The sequence below is a fragment of the Hirundo rustica genome, chromosome W, assembly GCF_015227805.2.
Source record: "Hirundo rustica isolate bHirRus1 chromosome W, bHirRus1.pri.v3, whole genome shotgun sequence".
In the NCBI taxonomy this organism is placed as follows: Eukaryota; Metazoa; Chordata; class Aves; order Passeriformes; family Hirundinidae; genus Hirundo; species Hirundo rustica.
The window spans coordinates 12,879,187-12,892,175 of NC_053487.1; the positions used below are offsets into that span (position 1 = coordinate 12,879,187).

General features: G+C 45.0%; 1 protein-coding gene across 1 annotated transcript in view; it reads right to left on the reverse strand.

Moving 5' to 3' along the window:
• Window positions 1-305: 305 nt before the first annotated feature.
• LOC120764948 (mothers against decapentaplegic homolog 7-like) overlaps window positions 306-12,989 on the reverse strand; it is a 60,388-nt gene continuing 47,704 nt past the window's right edge. Inside the window, exon 4 of the mRNA XM_040089126.1 lies at window positions 306-1,934. Coding sequence (XP_039945060.1) covers window positions 1,396-1,934 — 539 coding nt within the window. The 3' untranslated portion in view covers window positions 306-1,395. The remainder of the gene's footprint in view (window positions 1,935-12,989) is intronic.

A 12,989-nucleotide genomic window follows, 5' to 3' on the forward strand; every position in this document is an offset into this window, starting at 1 on the left:
GACACCCCACCACCAACTCCACGTGGTACCCACTTAGAGCAGCATCTCTCCTACCTACCTCATCCCTGCCACTAAAAAAGCCACTTGGCACAGCCTGGGATCTAGTGTACATTTTTATTTTTTAATGGAGCATAAGCTCCTTTAGAAAAAACATTAATCTGGATGACAACACCCATAGAAAAAAACAGCAATTTCATTTTTTTTTTAAATTTAGCATTTGTTATTTGTATTTATATTAAAGCAAAGTGCATCTTTCTTATTTTTTCTCATTTATACACATTGCACAATACATAAATAATGGTGCTTATAAAATGTCTTTATATTTACAAGTAATAATATATTTAGATATAACATAAAATGCATTTTTTTCTTTTATAAATCTCAGGGGTTTTAAGGAGTCCTTTTTTGTGTGTATTTCTAAAGCACTACATTGCTAAAGTTCCCATGAGAATGCTTTCTTGTTCATTTAAACCTTTATATATAGAAAAATAGCTTATGTTAAGGTCTAAACATGCTCATTGAGCTAAGAACAATGTAAAAGTATCATACTCATGTATGAATTCAAGAAGAAATGAAAGCACAACTGCATTTTCAATTTGGATGGTACTGGGATAACCTGTTCTAAGAAGTTACAACAGACCAAGTATTGTGAACACTTTTTCTTTTGTCTTCCCATTTGTTTTTAATTTGTTTTTTTGGTTTGTTTTTGTTGTTTTTTTTTTTTTTAGGCTTAGGCTTCTGTTGCTTTACATCTTATAAAGCATGGTCCATGCAAGAGGTTTCTCTGCTGTTATTTTCTCCCCTTGCATGAATTCATGACCATTAAAAAGAAATAAAGTGGAAGAATGAACACAGTGACAAGATGTCAACTCAGCAACAAGAAAAATAAAATAAAAATTAAAAAGGATGGGTAAAGACCTGGTTGGGAAGATTTTGTACCATCCTTTGGCAGCAATGTGGGGTTAGCACTGCTGGGGAAGGGGTCTTGGTGTCACCATCACCAGGGATAGGAAGGCGGTGCATAAAAAATACAGGTATCTTGTGTTATCCAAGAGAAGGAACTGTAACATATAGCAAGTGGCTTCCGAATCCATTGATCACATAGGATAATCTTTTCAGAGGCATGAAATAATTATCATATGCGATCCACACATTCACCCACCCCCTCCCACACCCTTTTCTCACCCTTCTGAGTTATTGGTCATTTACACTTTTAAAAAATAAGTTTATCAAACTACCCCAAAGCACAAACAAAAATTTCCAAAGGTTTTTCTCAAAACAAAGGGAGGGGACATACAAACAAAACAAAACAAAACAGTTTGCATGAAAAACAAGCATTCAGAAGGAAATATTAGCAGCAAAGTAATATAAATGCCATGAGTCCACTCTCTTGAGTCATTGGTTATTAAAAATAACCTCCAACCAGCATGGGCAACTGCTGATGAACTGTCTAGTGTAGCATTGGCCCCAGCCTTTCACAAAGCTGATCTGAACAGTAAATCCTGTCCATGGCTGCTGCATGAACTCATGGTCATTGGGTCTCTGCAAGCTGTATGACTTCTCATAGTCAAAAGCCTTGATGGAAAAACCTGGAAACACTTTGTGAACCAGCAACACTCTGGAGTTGGGGTTGTCCAGTGTGGCTGACTTGATGAAGATGGGGTAACTGCTGCGGTTGTATACCCATACTCCATTGACTTCCCTGGTGAGCTGGATGCCATAGCCGATCTTGCTGCGTACCTTCTGCACCAGTTGGCTTTTGTTGTCTGAGTTGAGCTGTCTGAGGCAAAACCCATTCCCCTGAGGTAGATCATAGAAGATATCCAGGGAGGGCTCTTGGACAGAGTACAGCCGACCCACACGTGTCTTCTCTTCCCAGTATGCCACCATGCACCAATGCGACCGATCCCTTGGCTCCTGAAGAACTTGGGAATCTACAGAATGGGAGAAAAAAGGAAGAAAAAGAAAAATTTAGCACCAAAAAGGGTAATACAACCTGAAAGTGATACAATGCTGGTAGGTCATTGCTTGCAAATGTGACACGCTCCATTGGCACACACCAATGCCCATGGCACATCCACCATTTCCAAAAGCAATGTTCTTAGGACTAAGTTGACCCAGATTTGGGGAATTCCTGTGTTATTTCAGTGCATAATTCTAGTTAGAATTATGAGTCCTAAATCACCATATCCACCTTCAAAAGTAGCTTGAGACCCACCAGCAGCATCCACGGTGCAGTCACCCTCACTCAAACCATCACTAGGACCACCTTCAGCGCCAATAGGACAGATGAGATGCTCTAGTCAGCTGCATTTGCCAAGACCAAACACCCTAAATGTCCTTATTTTCACCCACCAGACAGTGGATCCATTTCCATAAATAGCTATCTACTGGACACAGATGCTGAGAAAAAATGAGGTGCTGCTAAGAAAACCACATTGAAGGTCACCCCATGGGACCAGAGGGGGCAAGGACTCACCTACTCTAGTTCACAGGGCTTTTCCCTACCTATAGGCAGTGCCTGAGTGATGGAGAGGATGGAGACATTGGATGATGTCGCAACTTGTGGCAAGCACTGAGATGGTGGGGACCAAAAATCTCATACTTATTAACAAAAATGGCCTAAACTCCCCTCGAAATTCATTCATGTAGTCCTTTTTTTTTTTTTTTTACTTCCTTGCACGTAGCTATCCTGTGCAAGCAGCTGGGATACAATGTAGCAGGAAAAAGCAAAGTGGTGGGTGGGCTGAGAAATGTGAAAGGCCCCTTTTCCTCATGGAGGATCCCTAGCAGCCTGGCACTGCTCAATAGGTAATTCGTTCCAGCCTTGGTAGTCATGTTAGGACCTTGGAACTATTAATCTCTGTAATTGCATTTAAAAAAAAAATCAAGCTTGGTATGCGAGTGAGTGCTGCCATAATAATCCCCTGCAGCACCAGAGCAGATATGAGAATGGGAATAGTGGGTGACCCAGCATCCCAAAGCTCTTTCTGTGGACCCCCAAACCTCTCTGCCTAGCATAAGCAATGGCAGTGATATGTTGGCTGCCCCATTTTCTTTATTTTTTGTTATTAATAAGCCCATTTCCCCAGTGCAGGCATTTTTCTCCTGTCTCCGAGTTGTGCTTCAAGCCCTGCACTGTGCTTTTAAGAGAAAAAAAACAAAATCCAGCCACATACTTTTAATTTCCTCATTTCTATTCCAGTGAGGAAAATATTTCTCCAGTTGCTGGAGGCAGCTACTAAAAATGGGCCTGGCTGTGTATGCCCCAAAACAGAGACCCTTACTCCTGGGTGAAAGTGGGGATGGGAGTTTGGGCAGTGGGGGGGGGGGCTGGTCCCTGGGACTGCATTCATCAAGGTGCACACCAGTTTGTCCTTCCACCTCCCCTTTTCAGTGCCTCCCAAGACTTTGTTGCCAATAATTTTATATCCTGCTGAAACCTGGCACCACACAAGGGAATGAAGGGGGATAAGGTGGATGGTTTGAGTTACCTCTCCGCTAACCCAGATGGGGTGCCCCCAGTTGGTCAAGAAACATCCCCAGGATAGTGTTTCCTCCACCCATTAAGGAGGGTAATGCTCAAGAGATAGAGGAATTTGGGGGAATGCCCCTTAGTCCATGAGGGGGATGTTCCTGGATACAGGGGGAGAATGCTCCTTTATCCATCCTCATCTAGACCACCCATTGCTTCTCTCCTGCCAACTCTGTCTGCCAGTGATGCTCAGAGCTTTGGGGGTTTTGCTTTCAGGAGGCAGCGGGGGGGGGGGGGGGGGGGGGGGGGGGGGGGGGGGGGGGGGGGGGGGGGGGTGAAAGCTTTTTTCACTTGATATTTTTGCTTGCATTAGTGAAGACCACTTAACAAGTAGCTCATTGCTGTTTACAAAGTTATTTAATTGCCAGAACATTAAAAAAACAAACTAAATCCCAAACCACAAAAAACCAACTGCCTTGGCAATGAATGAACAGACCTTTACGGAGGGCTGGAAGTTAATGAATGAATCCCACTAGGTTTTTCAATATGGGGTGACCAGACCCCAAGGACAAGTCTTAGGCAATTCAGGATATTTGTTTTTTTAGGAGACAATACCAGCACACAGTATAAATATGCCAGAGCCTCTTTCATTTGTGGACTTCAGCTGTTGACTGGATGTCTAGTCTAAAAGACATGAGAATATAAGGGTCGAGCTTGGATAAGTAGGCTCAGGCCTCCCTGCCACCAAAGCTGTTTTTCATGGTTGTTGGGACCCGAGCAGAGCCCCTGTGCTCCCACCCACTTCCCTGATTATGGCATCCACTGGGAAAAGAGGTGGGAAAAGCCAGTAGCATCATTTGGGCAGCAGAGGCAGGAGGGGAGGAAAAAAATGATGCAGAGATGCTTCCTACAGTGATGGACTTTTTTTTTCCCTAAAAGGCTTTTTTGGTGGCAATGAGCATGGATCTGGGCAAATGAAGCAAATAGATGGATTTTGCCCCAAAACACCCCACTGTATTCATCCTGTGCAACCTGGAGTCATGGCAGTGACCCACTATCCAACTCCCATCTCTGTCTGCTGCCAACTCACACAAGACACCCAGATCCCAGGAAATTCACAGCCACATCACCCAATGCTTTGGGATTCTTGTTTGAGTTAAAAGCATTGTGTTTTACGAGCTCCTAGGAGCAAACACATCCCTTTCTAAATGCCTGGAAAACTTCCAGCAAACTGGGAGTGTTCCCATATTCCAGCAAACTGATGTTTAATGCTATAAACATCTGCACTATTATTTCATTATTAAGCATCCCTCCATTTGCTGCTATCACTAGTTTATAAGGATTTTCCATGGTTTCACAGAATCACAGAATCAATTAGGTTGGAAAAGACCTCTGAGATCATCTAGTCCAACTTATAACCGAACATCACCATGTCAACTAGACCATGGCACTAAATGCCATGTCCAGTCTTTCCTTAAACACTTTCAAGGATGCTGACTTCACTACCTCCCTAGACAGCCCATTCCAATACCTATCACCTTTACTGTGAAAAATTTCTTTATAATATCCAACCTAAACATCCCCTGATACAGCTTGAGGCTATGTCCTCTCATCTGGTTGCTAGTTGCCTGGGAGAAGAGGCTGATGCCCACCTGACTGCAACCTCCTTTCAGGGAGTTGTAGAGAATAATAAGGTTCCCTCTGAGACTCCTTTTTTCCAGACCAAACACCCCCAGCTGCCTCAGCCATTCCTCATAGAACTTGTGCTCCAGACCCTTCACCAGCCTTGCTGCACTTCTCTGGACCCACTCCAGCACCTCAATGTCTTTTTTGTAGTGAAGAGCTCAAAACTGGACATAGCACTCAAAGCATGGCACCACCAGTGCCGAGTACAGGGGGATAATCACTTCCCTGGTCCCGCTGGCCACACGATCTCTGATACAAGCCAGAAAGCCATTGGCCTTCTTGACCACATGAACACACTGGCTCACATTCAGCCAGCTGTCAACCAGCACCCCCAGGTCCTTTTCCACTGGGCCACTTTCCAGCCATTCTGCCCCCAGCCTGTAGTGCTGCATGGAACTACTGTGGCTGAAGTGTAGGACATGGCACTTGGTCTTCTTAAACCTCATGCTGTTGGTCTCAGCCCATCTATCCAGGTCCCTCTGCAGGGCCTTCCTACCCTCCAGCAGATTGAGACTTCCTTCCAACTTGGTGCCATCCATAAATTTGCTAATGGTAGATTCGATCCCCTCATCTAGATCATCAATAAAGATATTAAACTGTACTGGGCCCAACACTGATCCCCTGGGGGACACTGCTAGTGACTGGCTGCCAACTGGATGTGGCACCATTCACCACCACTCTCTAGGCCTGGCTGTCCAGCCAGTTCTTAACCCAGCAAAGAATACACCTGTCCAAGCTGAGGGTTGTCAGCTTTTCCAGGAGTATGATATGGGAGATAGCTTTGTTGAAGTTCAGGTAGACAACATCCACAGCCTTCCCTTCATCCACCAGGTGGGTCACCTGGTCATAAATGGAGATCAGGTTGGTAAAGCAGGACCTGCCCCTCCTAAATCCTTGCTGGCTGAGCCTGTTCCCTTGGTTGTCCTGTAGGTGCTGTGTGATCACACTCAAGATGATCTGTTTCATAACCTTGCCAGGCACTGAGGTCAGGCTGACAGGCCTGTAGTTTCCCAGATCCTCCTTCCTACGCTTCTTATGGATGGGCATCACATTGGCCAGCTTCCAGTCATCTGGGACCTCCCCGGTCAGCCAGGACTGATGACAAATTATGGAGAGTGGCTTGGCAAGCTCTTCCGCCAGCTCCCTCATCACCCTAGGATGGATCCCATCTTGTCCCGTAGACTTGTGAGCATCCAAGTGGCTATGCAGGTCTCTAACTGCTTCCTCCTGGATTGCAGGGGGTCTATTTTGCTCCCTATCCCTGTCTAACAGTTCAGTGAGCTGGTTGTCCTGAGGATAACCGGTCTTACTGTTGAAGACTGAGACAAAGAAGGTGTTAATTACCTCAGCCTTTTCCTCATCCTTGGTAACTATATTCCTCCCTGTGTCCAATAAAGAATGGAGGTTTTCCTTGGCCCTCCTTTTGTTATTAATGTATTTATAAAACCACATTTTATTATCCCTTACAGAAGAGGCCAGATTAAGTTATAATTGAGCTTTTGTCTCTCTAATTTTCTTTCTGCATGACCGAATGAGATCCTTAAACACAAACACTTCCTGAGTTACCTGCCCCTTTTTCCAAAGGTGATACATCCTCTTTTTTTTCCTGAGTTCCTGCAAAAGCTCCCTCAGGGCTCCAGCAGGCTCCCCTCAGCATATTGTGCAAGCTTATTTTGAGAGGACAAAAAAAAAAAAAAAAAGAAAAAAAGGAAAGGGACTGAAAGAAAAGTGACTGCTCTCAGGAATTTAGGGAATTAGTTGTATTGATCACTCATAGTTGGGTCTACAGAGAACAGCCATCCGCAGCAGAGCGCGGTTCTGCACAGAGGGGAGAAATCAAGGCAATAACTTGATGCCTCCAAAATCTTTGGGGTAACATTGCTTGGAAATTTGATGCAGATGTTCATCACCAGTGATGCCCCAGCACAGCCACATTATTATTTTTTTTCCCATATGTTTTATACCCTCCTGAATTTCCTGAGTGGCTGACTTGACCAGTTACTTCCCAATACACCAACCAGTACAAGAGGCTGTGAGGCTTCCCACCACCTGCCTCAACCTTTACAAACATCAAATCCTGTCCAAAATTGCTCAATAAAAGGCCACAGCCAGGATTTCTCTGGCATTGAGTGTACTCATGCTGCCTGTGGGCTTGGAGTATCATCTGTCTCTGGGCAGAGATGCTGCAGAAACTGCTATATCCATACTGATATCCCAGAGGATGACACACCAAAGCAATAACCACAAAAATATTAAAAGCTGCCAAAACCAGGAAAGTCCAGATGAAGGTGAGTGTGAGAGATTCACACCATGGAAACACCCAAATTTATCAGTAATGGCTTCATGCTTGGTTTTCCCAAGCTGTAGCAGGAGGACTCACATCTCCCATCAATTGGAAGTGGCAGAAAAATTCTGGTATGGCTTTTCTCCTCGACACATGAACACTTTTAAGATGATGAAACCATGTCATCTGTACCTTTTCTTTCAAAGCTCCACCATTTTTATTAGGAGTTTGGGAAGAAAAAGTTATTTTTTTGTTTCATTCAGGAAAACCCAAAACATATAATAATAATAATAATAATAATAATAATAATAATAATAATAGTGAAACTAACACAGGTCCTGTCCAGTTCTCAGCTCTCAGCCTTGTCCTGGTGCCAAGTTCATGAATGTAGAGGGGAGGTAGGCTGGGTATCTTGTTTTGCTTTGACATAGCTAAAGGTTTTCCTGTAATCAAGGACCCTGAGAGAAAACATCAAGTTTAGCACACAGTGAGCTATCTCAACTGCTGGGACTACTTGCAGCCAATCAAGTCAAGAGCTGTCTAAGTCATCACTGATATCTGCAATAATAACTTCTCACTGAAAATGGGAATACAACTGTGTTCCTGATAAGGTTTTTAAATGTCTGTAATTGGATCTTTCCTCAATGATATTAGGATTAGACACAAATTATCTAATTGCAGAAGTGTGTCAAACAATGAATTTATATATATATACATTTATCAATTTTTTTAAGAGCACACCTTTGACCCAAAGCATCTTCTCATGCCCTTCCTAAACTTCTGTATTGGACTATGTAACCTAGAAATGTGCATTCTATTTCATCTGTTGAAGGCTGTTTTTTGGGAGATGTTTTGTCCTTCTCTTGCCCCTACGGGGGGGAAGGAGGAGGATGCCTTCTGATAATGGCCTAGCCATTAAAATCAGGTGGGGCAGTGTTTCTTATCCCTTTCACCACCCCTCCATCCTCCAGGGGGACATTTTCTGATAATGAGCCATTAGGGCTCACCAATGACATGACACATTCCATCATCCCATTGTGAGATGCTCCACACAGTGGGGGAGGAGCCAACTGTTCCTAGCTAGATAAAAACTGGGACTGAAGGACGCAAGGCATTCCTATTTTTCCATTGAATTTCCGGAGGAAGACTGGACCCATCTCGCCACCACTGGACTTTCTACAGGATCATCTCTACTCCACGGAACCACATCTGTTACTCCAGGAGGAATTATTTGGACTGCTTCCAACACCCTGATCACCAGGGTGCCAGGTCATATCCCTGACTCTGTCAGGGTTTTTTCCAGGATCTTTGTTTGCTTCCTTGCCTGTTTTTTTGTACTACTACATTTGTATTTTCCTTTTCTTTAAAAAAATATTCCTAGTAAAGAACTGTTACTCCTATTTCTCATATCTTTGTCTGAGAGCTCCTAATTGCAAAATTATAATAATTTGGAGGGAAGGGGGTTTACATTCTTCATTCCAAGGGAGGCTCTAGTTTTCCCTGGCAGTCAACTGTTTTTCAAAACCAAGACAGATTATGGTGCTCATCGTGGGGCATTAAAAGAAAAAGGAATAACAGTTCTTGAGTGACCTAATTTCTTGTGTACTGGATATAGAAACCTCATTAAGTAGCATCATGTGGTCTAACTTACCCTGGTTCGGATGGCACATGTTTGTAGCTGTATTTCTTCCATTTGCAGGCCCTTATCTAAACATGGGCCCAATAACTAAGGCTACTGTGGCTGTTATCAAGCTTGCTTTATGGATTGATAAGGTGAGGAATTCATGGATCTTTAACTTCCTCTGGAAGGCGGGCACATGGATACATGGCTATCACACACAAAGTGCATGTTTTTGGGGTTACTTCAAGAATGGTACTTTCTGTGAGGAAATGACAGTAGGTACAGTTTTTTCCCAGTCCTTCAACCAGTTCTTTGTGCCTACTCCACCAGCTTTTGAAGGGTTTCAATTTCCTCTAGGTACTAACCAAGTGTTGCTGATAATCCTAGTCTATTTAGCTTTCAGAGATAAGGTGAGGTTGACTTGGATCACTGCACAGAGAGCTGCCCCAGAGACTGGGAATATTGCCAAGGGGCCTGACACTGCCCCACAGAATAGGGATGCTGGCCCACCACCTGACCCTGCCCCACAGCCCGCCTAAGAAATGAACCATCCAGATTGGGTGGGGGTTCTGGTGAAGGAGATGGGCCAGATGCTGAAGGAGCACATTTCCCCAGTGGTAGCCTCCTTAGCCCCAGCTGGTGGGAAACCCTCCCCCTGCCCTGGAGAGGGAGAGTCTGATGGTGCAGCAGCGGAACCCACAGACGTCACAACTGCGCAGGTCCCAGCTGAACCACAGGGGCAGTCACAGCCAGCAGCAGTTGCCCCTGTGGAAACAAAGAAATACAAGATGAAATCGGAGCACCCAGGTAAGAAGGATAAGAAAGGAGGGCCCTCACAACCCGCAGGGGAGCCAGAGGTGGAGATCATCACTGAGTCCCTGACATATGAAAGCCTCTGTAATCTGCAAAAAGATATTGCACGATGGGGACGTGAGGCTTATACAACCTGGTTACTTCGGGTCTGGGATCATATAGGCGCAGGCATGCAACTGGATAATGGTGAGGCAAGGAATTTGGGACCCTTGACCCAGGACTCAGGTGTGAATCAGGTATTCGTAAGGGAGCTAGGGCCCCTTTCTCTCTGGGAGAGGCTTTTAATGAGTCTAAGGGAGAGGTTTGTCCACAGAGACAGAATGCAAGAGCACCATCATAGAATGCGCTGGAAGACCCTTGAAGAGGGGATCCAAAAGCTGAGAGAAGTGGCAGCATTGGAGGTACTCTTTGGGAGGGGTGGACAGCATGATAATGACCCCAACAAAGTCAGGTGCACAGGGCAAATGTTGTGGAATCTAGCAACTCTAGGACCCTCTCAATACGCCACATTTGTTGCAACCATTAATGCCGATAACAACCGAGAGACAGTGGGTTCTGTAGCCAACAAGCTCAGAAATTATGAGAGTATGATCAGTGGCCCAATGCAGGCTCAGGTCTCTGCCATGGTTAAGGAACTCAGAGAGGAGATGAGGGAGATGAGGGAGGAGATGAGGAGGAACAGTTCCCATGTGGCACCAGTGCGAGTTACAGGCCCCAGAGTCAGAGCTCAACGGCCCCCAGCTAGAGAGAGAGGGTACACCCCACGAGCTGACCTGTGGTTCTTTCTGCGTGAATCATGGGGAAGACATGGGAAGGTGGGATGGGAAACCCACTTCTGCCCTGGCAGCATGGGTGCGTGAGCTCAAGGAGAGAAACACTAACCGAGGGGGTCCCACTAAGGTGAAGGTAGCCTCAGCATCCCATGACCAAGCTGCCAGGTATTATAGAAGTGAGGATGATATGTCAGATCCCTGTGAAGGAACCTCTACCATGTATGGCCAGGAAGGGAATAATGACCAGTGCTAGAGGGGCCCTGTTATTCCAGGAGGACTTATTTGGACTGCTTCCAACACCCTGATCACCAGGGTGCCAGGTCGTATCCCTGACTCTGTCAGGGTTTTTTCCAGGATCTTTGTTTGCTTCCTTGCCTGTTTTTATGTACTACTACATTTGTATTTTCCTTTTTTTTTTTTAAAAAAAAATATATTCCTAGTAAAGAACTGTTACTCCTATTTCTCGTATCTTTGCCCGAGAGCCCTTAATTGCAAAATTATAATAATTTGGAGGGAAGGGGATTTACATTCTCCATTCCAAGGGAGGCTCTAGTTTTCCCTGGCAGACAACTGTCTTTCAAAACCAAGACAACTTCTCACCATCTCACCCTCTCTTCTCCTTCATTCCTCTGTGATCCCTAGGGCTGGACTTACCACCAAACATCAACCCTGACACAACACTCACCATGGTATCATTTACCCATAACTGCTAACAAGTCTCCTAATTTTCATAGAACCATTGAATGGTTTGGGTTGGAAGGGACCTTTAAAGGCCATCTAGTCCAACCCCTCAACCATGAGCAAGGACACCTTCTACTAGATCAGGATGGTCAGGTTTTGTGGTACCCTCACCTTGGCCAATTGTGGAGGTGGCATTGCACACACAACCAATAATCCAACATGAACAGATAAAGGCAACAGATAAATTACTGTAGATGTCCACCAAATCATAGCACCAAAAGCAGATTGGTCTTATGGACCTGTCCTAGAAGGGCCAGGACCCAGATGGGAGCTCCTGGGGCAGCAAGGAGATCATAGAATCCTAGAATGGCTTGGGTTGGAAGGAAACAAAGATCATCTAGTTCCAACCCCCTGCCATGGGCAGGGACACCTTCCACTAGACCAGGTTGCTCAAAGCCCCATCCAACCTGGACTTGAACACTTCTGGCAAGGAGGTGTCTATCAGCTCTCTGGGAGACCTGTGCCAGTACCTCACCACCCTAACAATCAAGAATTTCTTCCCAATATCTAATCTAACCCTGCCCTCTGTCAGTTTGAAGCCATTCCCCCTTGTCCTGTTACTCCATGCCCGTGTCAGAAGTCCCTCTCCAGCTCTCTTGTAGCCCCTTTAGGTACTGGAAGGTACTCTAAAGTCTCCCCAGAGCCTTCTCTTCTCCAGGCTGAACAACCCCAACTCTCTCAGTCTGTCATCTTAAGAGAGGTGCTCCAACCCCCTGATTACCTTCATGGCCTCTTCTGGACTCGCTCCAACAGGTCCATGTTCTTCTTATGTTCCCAGGAGGCAGCTCTCTGTTGGAAAATGAATGCTGTGGGCACCACCAATGAAGAGAAGAACCTATGGTCCTTCTTCCTTTATCCATCAGCACATTGTGCTTAAAAAAAGTTGGCTGGACTGGTGTCAGTACGACGTGTTGTTTGACTGCGGCCAAAGCTGAGACCAAGCTCAGCACACCTCATTCCCAGTAATCTCTCTTGGCTGACCTTAAGTGGCATTTGCAAGCCTGAGGCAGAGCCATGACTCCCATCTTCTCCTGCTTGTTGAGATGGAAGAGGAGACAAACCCCAGAGCTTTTTACGGGTTTTTGCATGCTCTTCTGGACTGTTCTCAGGACAGTTCGTGGCACTCTAGTTGCAGTTTTGCCCTTCATGCTACTGGAAAGTGCTGGTTTTGCAGGATCTCAGGAAAAACACCTCCCTGAACTCTTACTCAAAAGCGAACATCAAAGCAAGAAAAACACTAAGCATGATGTGCAACCACACAGCTCATCAAAACAAGGAAAAGCAGGCACAAAAAAGGACATATTACTTCCTTTCTAGTTTCTCAGATAATTTACAGGCTATTTGGGTGGGAGAACAAAGAAAAAAAAAACCCAAGAAAAATCCTTAAAGACAGATTTCCAGATATGCTTAAAAAAAAAAGGGAAAAAAAACCAAATTAAAGGATATATCCTGCTGCAGAAAAGGATCTTTGTGCCTTTAACAGAGTTTGTGGCAGCCCAGAGATACCACCCATAGCAATGTTTGCCCCAAACTTTTTATATCTCCCTACACACAAGGGCTAGATAGTGTCATCCCCCCGCTTTTGATGGCTGGGAT